The following is a 16,254-nucleotide window of genomic DNA, read 5'->3' as shown; positions in this document are numbered from 1 at the left end:
ACACATCCTAAACCTGAGCCAATGCAACTAACTATTCAAGTCATGTCCTTCAATGCAGCCTCCACCTGTTACACACCCAGTATCAGGTCATGTCAGATGCTGCTTCCCACTTCTCCTTATCTGTAGAAATAGAAATGTACACTACTGTACCAAGTACCAGATTCCAAACCTCCCTGTGTGTACATGTACAACCTCTATCAAGAGATCTGACCCGTTATGGTAAAAGGTGGATGTACACATGCTCTGGAACCCCAGGGTCACTGGTGATTTGGCAGTTCCCCTTCAAGCGCTACACAACTACATCAAGCTGGTATGTTGAATGACCGATTGAGGTGTGTTGAGGACCAGCTGCCTCGGCCAGCCTGACCAGCCCACATCCTACAGATCTACTCCCATCTGCCCATCTCATTTCTGATCCAGTGATTTACTGTGTCCGCGAGTGTGAACATTGGGTGGGTGTCCATTTCCTTTTGCCAATTGTTGATAAAACATGTCATTAGCTGTGTGTTCTCTTGTCACTCTTGGCTAAAAACCTCAATTCAAGACCGCCTTCGCTTAAGGATTTCCCTGTCCTCCTGTGAACCGTGTGTTCACCTGCATACCGCACAAGCGTGTGTTTGTGCGTACTTGTGACCTTGCTGTGACAGAGCAGTGTGTTCCCTCAGTAATCTGCCCCGTGCACTCATGCAGACAGACACAGGCAGGAGACCTGAGAATTCCAATGGAATGTGTCAGGAATGAGGAAATGTGGTGGAGGCCTCAGAAGAGTGGACAGGGGTGGGGGAGGCTAGCGCTCAAGCTGATCGAACACCAATGGGGAAAAAAGGTTTAAAACCCTCATCTCTTCTGAAACAGAAATCGCCACATCTGTTAGATAGCAGCCATGGAGTGTGAATGTGGAGTTATGTGGATATGAGACTGGACATATGTATTTACCACAATGTCTAAATATCTGAGTGTCTTATTTAAGTGTGACGACATATTGACTCTTTATGATGACGTTATTTCATTGGGCAATATAGTAAGCATCATAAGACACTCTTACTACTTCATTAGGTCTTACTGAGTATACACGCCACTCCAAACTCAAAGGGAGAGGGGGAAAAAAGTGTTTATTTTGTTGCCATTTGTTTCACCATTGGCATTGCAACATTTATTGATCTGAAAGTGGACATTCAGACTTACCTCTAAGACCTGAACATAACTTGCTGGGAACCATCCCCTGACTCCATCCAGCTCTCCTTCCCACCAGCCGCCAGGCAACGGCTGAACTATCTTTATGATTTCTCCAACTTCAAAAGTCAAACCCTGCTGATGTTGATCCCCGCTGAAGGAGTATAAACTTTTGCAGTAAGATCCAGACATCGTTATCGTCTCCGGTAAAACGTCGGGTCCGCGCGTAGATTCACACAGACTGATCCCCTTCCTCGAGATTCACTTGGCTCTTTCTTGTCACACTTGTAATGTTGATTAGTTAGCGCATCAATGACAACAATCCAACATGTTGCGAATCTGGTTAAAGTACTTTCTGAGTGAATGAAAAGGTATCCCTTGTCAAAAGAATCCTGTAAAATCCTGAACTCAGCGCAGATGGAGGCGTGTGTATACGGGCGCTTCTCCGTTTGTGTGAACTCCCTTTCGCAAAGACCACAGTCAAGTCTGTGCTCCTTCAATTCCGATTGCGCCTTTCTATGAGATAACTCGGTACTCGCTTCCGTTTTTTATTTGCACATGAGTTATGTTGTGGGGATTAGTAATCAATTAGCAACTTTCACTAAGGCTGGGCCTATTGAAATGTAATGTACTTTGTCAATTGAATCACTTCTCCAAGACGCGATTGTTTATGAATGTTTGACAAGGCGACCGTGGAAAATAATGTGACTTTGCCATAACGTGAACTGTAGAAACGGAGCTCCACCGATCAATGAATGCAGTGTGTGTGCCACAATTTATTTTGCAATTAAACGTAGTGCAGATCTCACAATCATGGTAGGCGAGCCTATGCTCTTTGTAACACACAGTATAGCCATATTTATTAGGTTGAAAGTAATCTTAGTGTCGCAATCTTGAAGTAAAATAGTGGAGGCAAGATAAAACAAATACAACCGGGTGTTAACCACAAGGCGGCGCCAGAATACTTCAGGTAGAAATGCATTATTCTTTCCAAAGACCTTATATCATAGGCCTACACACAAAACCCATATTATGTGCGTTTAATAATACAGCACATACAGTGAGCCAAGCATGCGTAGTACATAAGTCATTCAAAACTCCTATTTTAGGAGTCTTCTGAGTCATATCTTCTCTTCACTATTCTTTGCTCTGTTTGGAGAAAGAAAGGTTTGATATCATTCACTACCTATGAATACAGTGGCATGACTAAACAACTTGATCTGTAAAAGTCTCATTTCAAACAAACCGTTGAGCCCGTGTCTCTGCTCTTGGCTCTCATCTTGTTGACCTGGGAGTCAGCGAGATCAGCCCTCTCGGATGCCTCCTCCAGTTCATGTTGCACTTTCCTGAACTTATTCAGGTGGGTGTTAGCCTGCTCTTCCTGTGGAGAAATTCAGCATCAAGGTTAACGTCATAATTAAATAAATATGCAGCCATTTTGAATTGGGGTATAGATGACAAATGGAAGTTTTTCTTACAGCTTCCTCAGCCTGGCGTTTGTATGCCTTTACTTTCAGCTGCAGCTTGTTCACCAGGTCCTGGAGTCTGAAGACATTCTTCTTGTCCTCCTCTGCCTGGAAAATATTGTTATTATTACCATTTTGTCTTCATCCACCTACCCCACATCATTGTCATCATCATAACCATCATTATCATTAAACTACTGTAGTAGTGGTAATATCAATGCAATATGGTAATCCTCTACCTGGTAGGAGAGTTCCTTGACTCTCCTCTCATATTTCCTGACTCCTTTGATGGCATCAACTCCCATCCTCTGCTCAGTCTCCAGTTCTCCCTCCAACTCTCGCACCTGCAACCCAGAGGGTCAAAGGTTGGAATGCCACTCTTTCAAATATATTTGTTTAATTAATGTGCACTTCTTTTGAAAAATCTATTTGAAATTCAGATGCAGAGTTATTATAGCCTAGAGATTTTCCTACCGCTCGTACTCAGTCGGCTAATCCTCTGGATATCATCCATTTGAGAGCTATGTATTTGCATATCAAAAGAGAATAGCTGTTATTGACTCACCCTGGTCTCCAGTTTCTGGAGCTGCTTCTTGCCTCCCTTCATGGCCAAGTTCTCAGCCTCGTCCAGACGGACCTGCAGGTCCTTGACTGTGACCTCCAGGTTTTTCCTCATCCTCTCCAGGTGAGCGCTGGTGTCCTGTTCCTTCTTCAGCTCCTCAGCCATCATGGCTGCCTGCATTGGCACACAGAGAACAAGGACAAACAGGATTGAAAGAGGGATGTCTATGACAGTGTACTCAGTGAAACCTATGGTTGTCACTCACTTCCGTGATTGCCTTCTTGGCTTTCTCCTCTGCATTCCTGGCCTCCTGGACAGCATCCTCAACCTCAGCCTGGAGTTGGGTGAGGTCAGCATCCAGCTTCTTTTTGGTGCTCATCAGGTTGATGTTCTGAAACAGAAGTTCTTAAACTTGAGAAGTTCTTCCTGACTTGACCGATGAGAGTAGATCAGGCCTCAACTGTAATTTACATGATTATATTTCCTTATAAATATGATGTAAGTAAGCCACTGACACTAACCTGGGAATGCAGCAGCCCCACTCTCTCACAGGCGTCAGTCAGTTCCTGCTCGGCCATCTTGCGGCTCCTCTCCGTCTGCTCCAGGGCAGCCCTCAGCTCCTCCACTTCGGCCTGCATCAGGGAGCTCCTGCGCTCTACCATGGCTGCCTGGTCCCTCAGGTCCTCCTGGCTACGCAGAGCCTCATCCAGGTGCAGCTGGGCATCCTGGAAAACCAGTCACAACCATGTCTTGATTAGTTTTATGAAGCTGCAACTGAAGTGCAGCAAGGAAGTAGAGTTGTGGATCCTACTTCTAACACCAACTCAGTGAAGTTGGTGGATAGTGCTACTACCCTGCTCTGTTATGATGCCACACATTACCCTGCTCCAAAACACATGGCTGTTTGCAGTAAAAGTGACCCTCACCTTAAGTTGTCCCTGGACATTCCTCAGCTGTTTCTGGGCCTCAGCAGACTGCCGGTTGACATGACTCAGCTGGACCTCCAACTCGTTAAGATCAGCCTCCATTTTGCGTTTGAACCTGAGAGCATCATTCCTGCCCCTGACCTCAGCTTCCAGAGTGCTCTGCATGGACTCAATCAACCTCTGGCTGTTGCATTTTAGCTTATCCATCTCCTCGTCCTTCTCCGCTAGCTTCCTGCCCACTTCGCCTTTGACCTGGGCCAGCTCCAGGTGCACACGTAGGATCTTGGACTCCTCATGCTCCAGAGAGGCCTGAGGGAGATACAGGTGGTGATTGAAGAACACTTGCATTGAAGTGTACATGTAACTATAAAGAGTACAACCTACCAGGTTTCATGCGCAGAACTGAACCACACCAACTTTACTCATCTACAGTATTGTTGAAACACAGTACCTCTGCTTCCTCAAGAGCTGTCTGGATCTCTGCTTTCTCAGTCTCTATAATCTTCTTGGCCTTCTCCACTTCATGGATGCTCTTCCCAGTCTCACCAAGCTGATCACTCAGGTCTGTGACCTCCTCTGGTGATCAAATAGAAAAACAGAGATTTGGTCTATAATTCTATCAGTTGCCTTTGCCTATAGGATACTTTTTAAGTCTAAGAATGCCAAAACCACAGTCTCAGCCATACGCTGCAGTGTCTTGTTCTCTCTTTTCATGGTCTCCAGCTGATCCAGACATTCCTCGTAAGAATTCTTCATTTTGAAGAGCTCAGTGCTCATAGCACGAGACCCTTTCTGGGAACCTTCCAGCTCAGCCTGACTCTCCTCATACTTCTGCTTCCATTCAGTCAAAACCTGAGGAGACAAAAAGTTTGTTACCAAGAAATAGACCTCAACTTAAGTCCTCTCCAAGTCATTTAATACCTTGTCAAAGTTCTTTTGCCTTTTGTCCAGGTTAGCGGCCCAGGCATTATTTTTCTCCTGATCAATCATCAGGTCCTCCACCTCTCCCTGCAGCCTCTGCTTGCTCTTCTCCAGAGAGGAACACTTAGCGTTCACAGCCTCAATGGTCTCTTCAGCATCCTGAAGACGCAGGGCAAGCTTCTTCCTAATAGATAAATTAAAAGTTATAGAGAGACATAGATATAGAGATTTCAGCAAATGCTGCTATATATTAAGAATAGAATGGTCTCTAAATTGTCATCAACAGTTTTTTGTTTGAATGTTTGGTGTCAGCGTGAGACCCTAACTCTGTATATCTACAGGTCTGACTAATCATACTTGGCCTCCTCCAGCTCTTCTGTTCTCTGGATGGCATCAGACTCATATTTGGTTCTCCACTGAGCCACCTCTCCATTGGCCTTGGACATGCCGCGCTGCAACTCTGCCTTGGCCTCCTGCTCCTCCTCGAACTGCTCCCTCAGCAGGTCACAGTCATGGCGGGATGATTGGAGGACATGGGCTAGGGCATTTTTGACCTGCAAACACACCCAGTAAGGGAAACGTTTAGTATGTGTTTTAATGTTTATTTGATGTGATGCGGACATTTGAATCAGTTGTGTTTCTGTACCTTAAGCTCCTCTTCAGCCAGCCTCTTCAGTTCATCCACCTGCGATGTCAAAGCCTGTTTGCTTCTGGTCAGCTGGGATACCAGTGATTCTCTCTCCTCCAGCTGACGAGAAAGCTCGCCATTCTCTGTTTGGAATCTTGCTTTTTGAACAGTGATGTCAGTGACGTTTCGCTGACTTTCGTCGCTTTTGGCCTTTAGCTCGCTGATTTGATCTTCAAGACTTCGGCACATTTTCTCCAGGTTACTCTGGCAGAACAAAACATTCTTTATAACCACAAATATAGGTTTGAAAATGTGCAATAAATGTTAACTTGTCAACTTACTGTACCTTCAATTTGGACATCGACTCCATGTTGCTGACCAGGTCACTGATCTCCATTTTGTATTCTCCCTTCTCCTTCTCCAGCTTCTGCTTGACTCGCTGCAGGTTGTCGATGTGCTCTCCCATCTCGGCCATACTTTCTGCGTGTTTCTTACGCAGGGCAGCAGAAGTAGCCTCATGGTGCAGAGTTGACTCCTCCAGGTCTCGTCTCAGTTTCTGAAACTCGGCCTCTCGCTTCTTGTTCACCTCACTCTGAGCAATGGTGGCTCCACCAGCTTCTTCAAGCCTCTCGCTGATCTCCTCAAGTTCCCTGGCGAGATCAGACCTCTGTTTCTCCACCTTAGCCCTGGCAGCACGTTCTGCCTCAATCTCCTCTTCCAGCTCCTCAATACGGGCCTGGAAAAAACAGAACAGTTGATAAAAAAAGAAATTGGATGCATTGTTGGCAGTTGCACCACATATCAACATCATTGCTTGAAACATTTGTTGCAATTTGATACCTGATGTTCCTTTAGTTTCTTCTGCAACTGGGCACCAAGGGCTTGCTCATCCTCCATTTTCCCAGCAAGATGACAGATTTCAAAGTCTTTCCTATAAGTTAAATATTCATTGAAAGTTGTTAAAATGTGGAGAGAACCTGATCCAGTAGAATGTGTACAGTATGTAAGAAGTATTTCATCGTACTTCTTCTGCTTTTCATCCATTTGCTGTTTTTCATTCTCCAGATCCATTATGGATTCCTGGGCATGTTTTAAATCTCCCTCAATCTTCTTCCTGGATCTCTCAAGGTCCATGGAATGTTTCTTCTCTTGTTCAAGAGAGCCCTCTACCTGTAACATCACATGGGATCATTGTAAGAATATACCAAGGTTAGGACGTCATGACATACCATAGGCCTATGATGTACTGGACTTGTCAAACTCACGTCGTCCACTTGCTGTTCCAGCTTGGCCTTGGCTTTGGTCAGAGTGTTGACTTTCTCTTCCTCTGCCTGGAGATCATGTAAGACTTGCTGGTGGGCTTCTTGGAGGGCTTTCTTCTCCTTGGATAATTTAACAATGGTTTCATCCAGTGTTGACACTTCTTCAGTCAAGTTTTTCACCTGTTCATACAAACACAAAAGTGAACCGTTCTCAAACTGATAAAATAAATAGCTTCAATGTAGACTTTATGCCGGGGAAGTGTCTTTAACCTTGTTTTCAGTGGCATGTTTCTCTTTCTCCACTTTAACCAGGGTGAGCTCCAGATCATCAATGTCCTTCTTTAACTCAGAACACTCGTCCTCCAGCTTCCTCTTCTTGGCGGTCAGCTCAGCGTTGATCTCCTCCTCATCCTCCAGTCTCTCACTCAGCTCTTTAGCTTTGACCTCCAGCTGGATCTTGTTCTTGACGAGACTCTCACATCTCTCCTCCGCATCTGAAAGGTTCTCACTTTCCTACAGAATTATTTTCAAAACATGTTTAAATCAAATATTGTATTTATTTGTTACCGGTAACTTCACAATTTACCAGTAAACTACCAGAATTTTGGAAACTTTAAAGGATTATAGTTCATTTTCATAACATGTCAAATATATACAATTAGAAAATAAGATGTTTTAAAAATGAAAACTAGAATGGCAAAGCTGTAAAACATGATCCTAAATATAACCCATCAACTTAGTGAATACCGTTGGTGTTTAACCTTTTATATTTTTAACATGCTTTTATTTATTTGACAATGTCAATAAAGCTTTGTTGTAAATGTTTTGGGGCCTAACTGGTGAAAAACATACCGAAGCTACTTGTAACTGAAGATCGTTATTTTCCTGCAGAAGAGAGACCATTTTCTCCTCTAGTTCCTTCTTCTTGGCTTCAGCCTTGGCCAGGTTCTCCTTGCACTTGGCAAACTCTTCCTTCATGGTGGCCATTTCCTTCTCTGTCTCAGCACTTTTCAGCAGGGGCTTGATCTTGAAGTACAGCTTCATCCATGGCCAGTGTTTCACGTTCATGAAGGAGCGGATGTTGTACTGGACGATGAAGATAGATTCTCTGTGTGAGGAATAAGTGGTTATTACATCAATCTCCATGGTCAGAAAAATGAAATATTATAGCTTCACAGATAATTAGTCAAGCAGATCAGTCCTACTGAGGCATTTGTCTTACCTTCGCTCCATCATCTTTTTGAACTCCTTCCTCATGACGAAGCCTCTGCAGAGCGCTTGAGTCATTGTAACCAACGCTGCCAGCTTCTCATCTCTCATCTCCTCCAGAGTTCCCAGCAGCCCAGCCTTAAAAAACACCTGAGAGACAAAAATACATAGTTGGGCCGTAGAATAGGATTTAGATTGGCTGCCAATGTTAACATTGTGGCTTGTGATTGTGAACAAAATTGGGCTCCTCTTACCTTGGTGTGCCCAAATTTGTACTGAGTGTGGTCCACATCAATTGACCCCAAGAGCCTCTCTGAAGCTTTCTTGTTGTCAATGAACTGGCCATCGGGGATAACACTGGCATTCAATACTTTGTACCTGTTCCAAACATGAAAGATATATATTTTAGGTATGTTGTATTTTTTTCAAAGGATTTAAATGCATAGCATTTTTGGTGAACTACCATGGAATGATAGTATACCTTTGCTTGAAATCACCATACAGGATTCTGCTTGGGAAACCTTTTCTGCAGATTCTGATACCTTCTAACACACCATTACACCTCAGCTGGTGGATCACCAAGGCATTCTCCATGAGACCTAAGATGTACAAGATTTTGGCTGCATTTTATCTGAAGAGAATGGTTGTTCACTGCCATAGTGAGCTCCAAAAGTATTGGGACTGTTACCCATTTTTTGTTGTTTTGGCTCTGTACTCCAGCTATTTGGATTTGAAATGACTATGAGGTTAACGTGCTGACTGTTAGCTTTAATTTTATGGTATTTTCATCCATATCGGATGAACCGTTTAGAAATTCTAACTTTAGTTTTACATAGTCCCCCCATTCTAGGGGACCAAAAGCATTGGGACAAATTCACTTATGTGGATTAAAGTGGTCCAAAGTGTAGTATTTGGTCCCATATTCCCAGCATGCAAAGATATTTGTGCGTCGGTAACTTTCTCACTCATCATTATTCACAATTCATTCAGGATGATCCGTAGTCGTGGTAGCATCCACATTCATGTAGAAGTGTTTTACAATACATTTGACAATAAAACAAAACAACAACCCGCTGTCCCATTACTTTTGGAGCTCACTCCATCTCCTACATACACTCAGTAACCAATGCTTTCGTGCTACCTGGAGTCTTTGACTCGTTGGGAATCAAGCAGCGCACAAAGTGAGGATGAGTGCATCTGAGGTTTGTCATCAGCTTGCCCAAGTTCTCCTGTGGGATGATAGTAACGTAAATGAGTGGAACGTTTGAGTCTCAATACCTCATTTGTAGTCGATATTTTCACTACTACTTGATGCATCCGGCCTACCCTAAACAAAGCAGACACTGTTTGGAAGGAGCCACCTTTCTTCTTGGCACCTTTCTTGCTAAGATCTGTCAATGAAACAATCAGGAGTTGTGTGAATATCTATAACACCATGTTGTGTATACAAGACCATGTTTTTAGAGGTAAAGTTATAGATCCCATACCATCTGCTTGTGTAAAGCTTGCATATAAGAGAGACAGCAGTTTAACAGCAGACTTCTGATACAGCTGGACCACAGACTCGTTCAGCGGGTCCTTGTTCTTGTCCAGCCATCCACAGATGTTGTAGTCGACAGTTCCGGCATAGTGCATCAGGGAGAAGTGGGCCTCGGCCTTGCCTTTGGCAGGCTTGGGCTTCTGAAAGCAGCCAGTCTTTCCCAGATGCTGGTCGTACAGCTTGCTCTTGAAGGTGGTGTCTGAAGCCTTGGGGAACATGCACTCCTCTTCGAGGATGGAAAAGATGCCCATTGGCTGTAGTGGGATGCGGTTGAAAAGAGGTTGATACGAGATACAACAGTAGTGTAAATTCTTCTCATCTGACATGAAGCATTCCCATTACACTTACCTTCTCAATGAGCTCAATGCAGGCGGCCAAGTCCATTCCAAAGTCTATGAACTCCCACTCAATTCCCTCTTTCTTGTACTCCTCTTGTTCCAGCACAAACATGTGGTGGTTGAAAAACTGTTGCAGTTTTTCGTTGGTGAAGTTGATACACAGCTGCTCCAGACTGTTGTACTGTAGAAAGTATTTGATTGGCATACTGTGTTTCAATGTTACAGAGACTGTATCATTCGATTAAGTACTGTGCTGAGGACATTCAATACTTACGTCAAAGATCTCAAACCCAGCGATGTCCAGGACACCAATGAAGAACTGCCTTGGCTGCTTGGTGTCCAACATCTGGTTAATGCGGATAACCATCCACAAGAACATCTTCTCGTAGATGGATTTTGCCAGGGCCATAACTGAATTATGGACCTAAAAGTTAAACAATAATACAACAGAATTGGAATAATCATAATGGACTGATTGATGTACATTTATTGGTAATATTGAATAGATATGATTTTTCACCTGCTGGACTGTCTGTCCCTTGGTGACATATTCATTTCCAACCTTCACTCTGGGGTAGCAGAGAGCTTTTAGCAGATCTGCAGAATTCAGGCCCAGGAGGTAGGCAATTTTGTCAGCCACTAAAACAATGACAGGAGCCGTAGAAGAATTTTAACATCTCTACTACTTAAAGTTGACCATCACTGAGATGAGTCACATGTTGTACTTTTCAGAGTAAGTATATAATCAGTATGTTCATATTATGTATACATATTCAAAACCCATGTTTACCCTCAGTGCCGTCTGGCTCTGCTTGCTCCTCCCTCTGCTTCTGCTTGAACTTCATGTTCCCATGATGCATCACAGCACCTGTCAGCTTGAAGATGCCCATCTTTTCATCCAGCGTGAAGCCCAAGATATCAATAGCAGTCTAGTAGCCAAATCAATCAGATATAAGTAAATTCAATGTTAATAGAAGAGTAGGAAACCAAGTATATACTATAAGTAGATTCCACATGATGTTGTATTATGCTAATCGCATTTTTTATTTATTTAACTAGGCAAGTCAGTTAAGCACAAATTCTCATTTTCAATGACGGCCTAGGAACAGTGGGTTAACTGCCTGTTCAGGGGCAGAACGACAGAATTGTACCTTGTCAGCTCGGGGATTCGAACTTGCAACCTTTCGGTTACTAGTCCAACACTCTAACCACTAGGCTACCCTGCCACCCCTATGGTAAATGTGCAAACATAATTTGTCAAGTTATTTGTCAAATCAAGAAGACCTACATCGGTGGCGACCAGTTCATCTTTGTCTACGATGCTGGTCACAGTGATCTGCCCCTGACTGATCATGGGGAAATCATATGGGTTGGTTGTGATGAGCAGCATCTCTGTGGAGATGAATATAGTCATTAGTGATTTAAAATTCAATACTCAGCTTTAATGTCAGGATGGACCATTGGCAATACCATTAGTCATGTAATCCTTACCTATCAGCTCTGGCTTGTGGTTGGCCATTACTTGATAGAAGATGTGATAACTTCTCTCATCAGCAAGCTGGAATGTCACTCTGGACTTTTCCAGCAAGTCTGGGTAAAGAGTCAAGAGTGTCAATGCCTTCCATAACCTCTAGTCTAGACCATGCACAGAAACATACAGCATAGACTCACATGTCTCAATATCAGCTGATGCTAGCTTTCCAGTGGTTCCAAAATGAATCCTGATGAATTTACCCTGTTTGGAAAAGAATAATTTAGGATTCCTGGTTTGAACTGTAACACGTCTTAAGAAGTATATTAAAGATAACGGTAATAGGCTCAACTTACAAATCGTGAGGAGTTGTCGTTCCTCACAGTTTTGGCATTCCCATAGGCCTCTAGCAGGGGGTTGGCTGCAATGATTTGATCCTCCAGCGAGCCCTGTAGAATAATTGCTTACACTTTACTTCACAAACCACTATTTATCTGATATTTACTTGTTAAAATGACTATTACATACATTTGAACTAGGTTTTTGTCAGCTGGCATCAGCCTGGTATCACAGGGCCTCACCTGCATTTTGCCACTGGTAGATTCTTTCTTCCCAGACACTGCGATTGTCGCAAAGTACTGGATGACACGCTTAGTGTTCACAGTCTTCCCTGCACCAGATTCTCCACTGAGTTCAGATAAATAAACAAGGTTGGGAAAAGAATAAGATAGGTAAGATAAGTGGTACTTGTGGTACAGAAATATGACGGTTTGTTAATATAGAATGCAACTTACGTGATAAGGACAGACTGGTTCTCTCGGTCTGTGAATACAAATATTTTGATGAGAGGGTTTAATGAGGGGGATATATTGACATAATCAGGTAATTCTGCTAAATAAGGTTTTCCATTACAGCCAAATATCAACCTTACCAGTGAGCATGAACTGATATGCGTTGTCAGAGACAGAGAAGATATGAGGCGGGGCTTCCATGCGTTTCTTCCCTCTATAGGCCACTACCACCTCCTGGTTGTAGACTGGTAACCACTTATAGGGGTTCACAGTAACACAGAACAGCCCAGAGTAGGTCTGAAACATAGTTTAGTAACCATTACTTTTGGCTTATCTCATTGATATTATATTGGAGTGAATGATAAAAAATTGTATATACTACACAGTGGTCTAAAGTACTTCAATCAAAATACTTTAATGTACAACTTAAGTTGTTTTTTGGTGTACCTTTACTTTAGCCAACTTTTACTTCACTACGTGCCTAAAGAAAATGTACTTTTTACTCCATACATTTTCCCTGACACCCAAAAGTACTCGTTACATTTTGACAGGAAAATGGTCCAACTCACGCACTTATCAAGGGAACGCCCCTGGTCATCCCTACTGCCTGATCTTGCGGACTCACTAAGCACAAATGCTTCATTTGTAAATGATGTCTGAGTGTTCGAATGGGCCCCTGGCTATCTGTAAATGTAAAAATATATAATAATTCTGCTTTCTGGTTTGCTTAATATAAGGAATTTGAGAGGATTTATACTTTTACTTTTGATACTTAAGTATATTTAAAACCAAATACTTTTAGACTTTTACTCAAATAGTATTTTACTGGGTGACTTTCACTTTTACTTGAGTCATTTTTATATTAAGGTATCTTTACATTTACTCAAGTACTGTATGACAATTGAGTACTTTTTCCACCACTGACAGTACGTAATGTCAAGCAGTCTAGACTCACATAGATCATCCATGCTGCGTAACGCTCTTTGAGGTTATACAGCACAGTGGCCTCGTTGAGGTGGGTCATCATGGCCATGTCCTCAATCTTATCAAATTTAGGAGGATTCATTGGATACACATCATCCTCCGTCACTGTTACACCCTTGGAAAGTTAGACATGAGAGTTATTAACATGTAGTACTACTTCTGTTAATTACTAACATATTGTATTAGTTATTATTACAATGTACACTGAGTATGCAAAACATTAACACCTGCTCTTTCTGTGATAAAGACTGGCCCGGTGAATCCAGGTGAAAGATATGATCCCTTATTGATGACACTTAAATCCACTTCAATCAGTGTAGATGAAGGGGAGGAGACAGGTTAAAGAAGGATGTTTAAGCCTTGAAACAGTTGAGACGTGGATTGTGTACGTGTGCCGTTCAGAAGGTGAGTGGGCAAGACAAAAGATTTAAGTGCCTTTGATCGGGGTATGTTAGTAGGTGCCAGGCTCACCAGTTTGTGTCAATAACTGCAACGCTGCTGGGTTCTTCCACACTCAACAGTTTCCTGTGTGTATAAAGCATGGTCCGACACCCAAAGGACATCCAGCTAACTTGACACAACTGTTAGAAACATTAGAGTCAAAATGGGCCAGCATCCCTGTGGAACGTTTTAAACACCTTGTAGAGTCCATGTGCAACAAACTATGACTGTTCTGAGGGCAAAAGGGGGGGTGCAACTCAATATTAGGAAGGTGTTCCTAATGTTTGGTATACTCAGTGTAGTAATGATCTCGCCATCACGGTTGACAACTCCACTGTGTCCTCCTCCCAGAGCGCTAAGAACCTTGGCGTGATCCTGGACAACACCCTGTCGTTCTCAACTAACATCAAGGCGGTGGCCCGTTCCTGTAGGTTCATGCTCTACAACATCCGCAGAGTACGACCCTGCCTCACACAGGAAGCGGCGCAGGTCCTAATCCAGGCACTTGTCATCTCCCGTCTGGATTACTGCAACTCGCTGTTGGCTGGGCTCCCTGCCTGTGCCATTAAACCCCTACAACTCATCCAGAACGCCGCAGCCCGTCTGGTGTTCAACCTTCCCAAGTTCTCTCACTCGTTCTCTCGCTCCTCCGCTCTCTCCACTGGCTTCCAGTTGAAGCTCGCATCCGCTACAAGACCATGGTGCTTGCCTACGGAGCTGTGAGGGGAACGGCACCTCAGTACCTCCAGGCTCTGATCAGGCCCTACACCCAAACAAGGGCACTGCGTTCATCCACCTCTGGCCTGCTCGCCTCCCTACCACTGAGGAAGTACAGTTCCCGCTCAGCCCAGTCAAAACTGTTCGCTGCTCTGGCCCCCCAATGGTGGAACAAACTCCCTCACGACGCCAGGACAGCGGAGTCAATCACCACCTTCCGGAGACACCTGAAACCCCACCTCTTTAAAGAATACCTAGGATAGGATAAAGTAATCCTTCTCACCCCCCTTAAAAGATTTAGATGCACTATTGTAAAGTGGCTGCTCCACTGGATGTCATAAGGGGAATGCACCAATTTGTAAGTCGCTCTGGATAAGAGCGTCTGCTAAATGACTTAAATGTAAAAATGTAAATGTAATACTGTCTATATGAATTAGTTGTGGAGTCAAACACTCACTTGTCCACCAGTAATCTTTACAGTGACTTTGCCACCGTCTCTCTTCTGGATGTTGCCTTTGAGGTACAGCTCTTTGCTGTCGGTCACATAGCAGGCTGTCTTGGCATCAAATGGGATGTTCTGAGCAGCAATCCTCTCTCTCTCCGGTTTCCGGAGGTATATGGCTGCCTCGCCGAAAATGGCCATCTCTGCGTCCGTACTCATGGCTGGGCTTTTACTGTGAAGAGAAAGCAGAGTTTCAAAATAAGTTTTAAAAAATCACTTTCTCTGATGGAGAGACATCCAGTGACAGGAATCAATTAAAAGGACCAGCTGAGAGAGGACTGTAAAATAAAGCGTCTTCAACCTTACCCAAATCCAGACTCACTGAGAAAATGTTGCTGTTTTGTTTCACTCACCTGAGGAGATATAGGAACCATTATTTTTTTATTCATTTTTGCATTTGAAAACATCATAATGGAACCTTTTGTTGATAAAAAGCTTTAGCATAGACAGTCAGTAGTGCACAAACCTCTATAGGATAGGTTTTAATATTACTCACCAGAGTTCTCCCTTAGACGGATCCCTCAGTAATCAAAGGGACTCACTGGGGCGGCTTTTATTGAGATAATTTGGGTCGCCCCTCATATCCTTCCCGTTGTTTTGGGCATGGAAAAGTAAGCCACCCCCCTGATTAGTTCTCTGTCATCTCTCATTATGGGGCTTATTCTGGGATCTAGTGGCATGGTGGCCAGACAATGGTTTTCAGAGGCAGAGGGCAGACGTTACATAAACCGATGGATGGAATTGGAGAAATGTGAAACCTTGAAATAGTTTGCGTCTTAACATTTTTTGGAGGGACAGCTATCCATTTAAGATGAAGCAAAGATAAGGATACATTTGTGATCCTATTCTAAGCATGATCTTAATTGGTCCTTGATGTATGTGACAGGAAATGGCATTTCAGCATTTGTATATTTTGCCAGGCATATAGATGTTCCATCTATAATGTGTAGTTCCATCGTTTATATTCCTAGTTTAAAACATCAATCTAACATAAATCAATAGCATGGAGATACTCAGCTGTTAATCTGTTTGTATTTGGGCAGAAAGAGCCCAGGACCTTATTAGAAATCGAATTAAAACCCTAGTGTAATCCTGCTGTATAGAAAACATGCAGAATGGGTATTATACTTCCATGCCAAGTGTAAATTCCAATCTGGTTTTCAGACAATTGAAATTCCAAAGTTATGATGACCTTTGAGACACTAAATGTGTGCGTTTATTACTGGACCACAAAAATAAGACAAACACAGGTGGGATGCGCCACCCTAAATATGATAGTCAATCAATGTGCACTAAACAGATAGTTCTAAAGAAGGCATCACA

The 16,254-nt window shown here is 43.2% G+C and overlaps 2 protein-coding genes across 3 annotated transcripts in view; both read right to left on the bottom strand.

The window, feature by feature from the left end:
- The window catches only part of LOC115144144 (growth arrest-specific protein 7-like), a 46,529-nt gene extending 44,811 nt beyond the window's left edge, over positions 1-1,718 (bottom strand). Inside the window, exon 1 of one of the 2 annotated variants that reach the window (XM_029684926.2) lies at positions 1,186-1,718. In XM_029684926.2, coding sequence (XP_029540786.1) covers positions 1,186-1,365 — 180 coding nt within the window. In that variant the 5' untranslated portion in view covers positions 1,366-1,718. The remainder of the gene's footprint in view (positions 1-1,185) is intronic. The other variant, XM_029684924.2, reaches the window with a different exon arrangement.
- A 480-nt stretch (positions 1,719-2,198) lies between these two features.
- On the bottom strand, positions 2,199-16,085 carry LOC115144143 (myosin heavy chain, fast skeletal muscle-like). The gene is made up of 40 exons (XM_065002472.1): positions 15,428-16,085; positions 15,238-15,284; positions 14,887-15,103; positions 13,243-13,386; positions 12,428-12,584; positions 12,291-12,318; positions 12,078-12,183; positions 11,853-11,945; positions 11,697-11,760; positions 11,517-11,615; positions 11,314-11,417; positions 10,816-10,954; positions 10,546-10,664; positions 10,300-10,449; positions 10,036-10,206; positions 9,635-9,941; positions 9,474-9,538; positions 9,289-9,376; positions 8,629-8,746; positions 8,402-8,525; positions 8,161-8,297; positions 7,791-8,046; positions 7,209-7,451; positions 6,942-7,118; positions 6,701-6,846; positions 6,517-6,607; positions 6,023-6,412; positions 5,695-5,940; positions 5,406-5,602; positions 5,049-5,232; positions 4,814-4,979; positions 4,579-4,703; positions 4,128-4,436; positions 3,723-3,926; positions 3,467-3,592; positions 3,205-3,375; positions 2,879-2,983; positions 2,652-2,747; positions 2,420-2,554; positions 2,199-2,322 (listed from the first exon to the last, which is right to left on the bottom strand). The coding sequence occupies exons 3-40, from the start codon at positions 15,088-15,090 to the stop codon at positions 2,311-2,313; spliced, it is 5,796 nt and encodes a 1,931-aa protein (XP_064858544.1). The 5' UTR covers positions 15,091-15,103; positions 15,238-15,284; positions 15,428-16,085; the 3' UTR covers positions 2,199-2,310.
- Positions 16,086-16,254: the final 169 nt, after the last annotated feature.

Source organism: Oncorhynchus nerka, linkage group LG16, assembly GCF_034236695.1.
Source record: "Oncorhynchus nerka isolate Pitt River linkage group LG16, Oner_Uvic_2.0, whole genome shotgun sequence".
In the NCBI taxonomy this organism is placed as follows: domain Eukaryota; kingdom Metazoa; phylum Chordata; class Actinopteri; order Salmoniformes; family Salmonidae; genus Oncorhynchus; species Oncorhynchus nerka.
This window is presented reverse-complemented; position numbering and strand designations above follow the sequence as displayed.

What these genes read in the sequence shown, in the direction of transcription:
- LOC115144143 (XM_065002472.1), bottom strand. Translation starts at nt 15,090, where the DNA reads ATGAGTACGGACGCAGAGATGGCCATTTTCGGCGAGGCAGCCATATAC. An exon ending in CTACCAGTGGCAAAATGCAG is followed by an intron (nt 11,946 to 12,077) that starts GTGAGGCCCTGT and finishes ATTATTCTACAG; the next exon opens with GGCTCGCTGGAGGATCAAAT. An exon ending in ATGTCCAGGGACAACTTAAG is followed by an intron (nt 3,927 to 4,127) that starts GTGAGGGTCACT and finishes CTGGTTTTCCAG; the next exon opens with GATGCCCAGCTGCACCTGGA.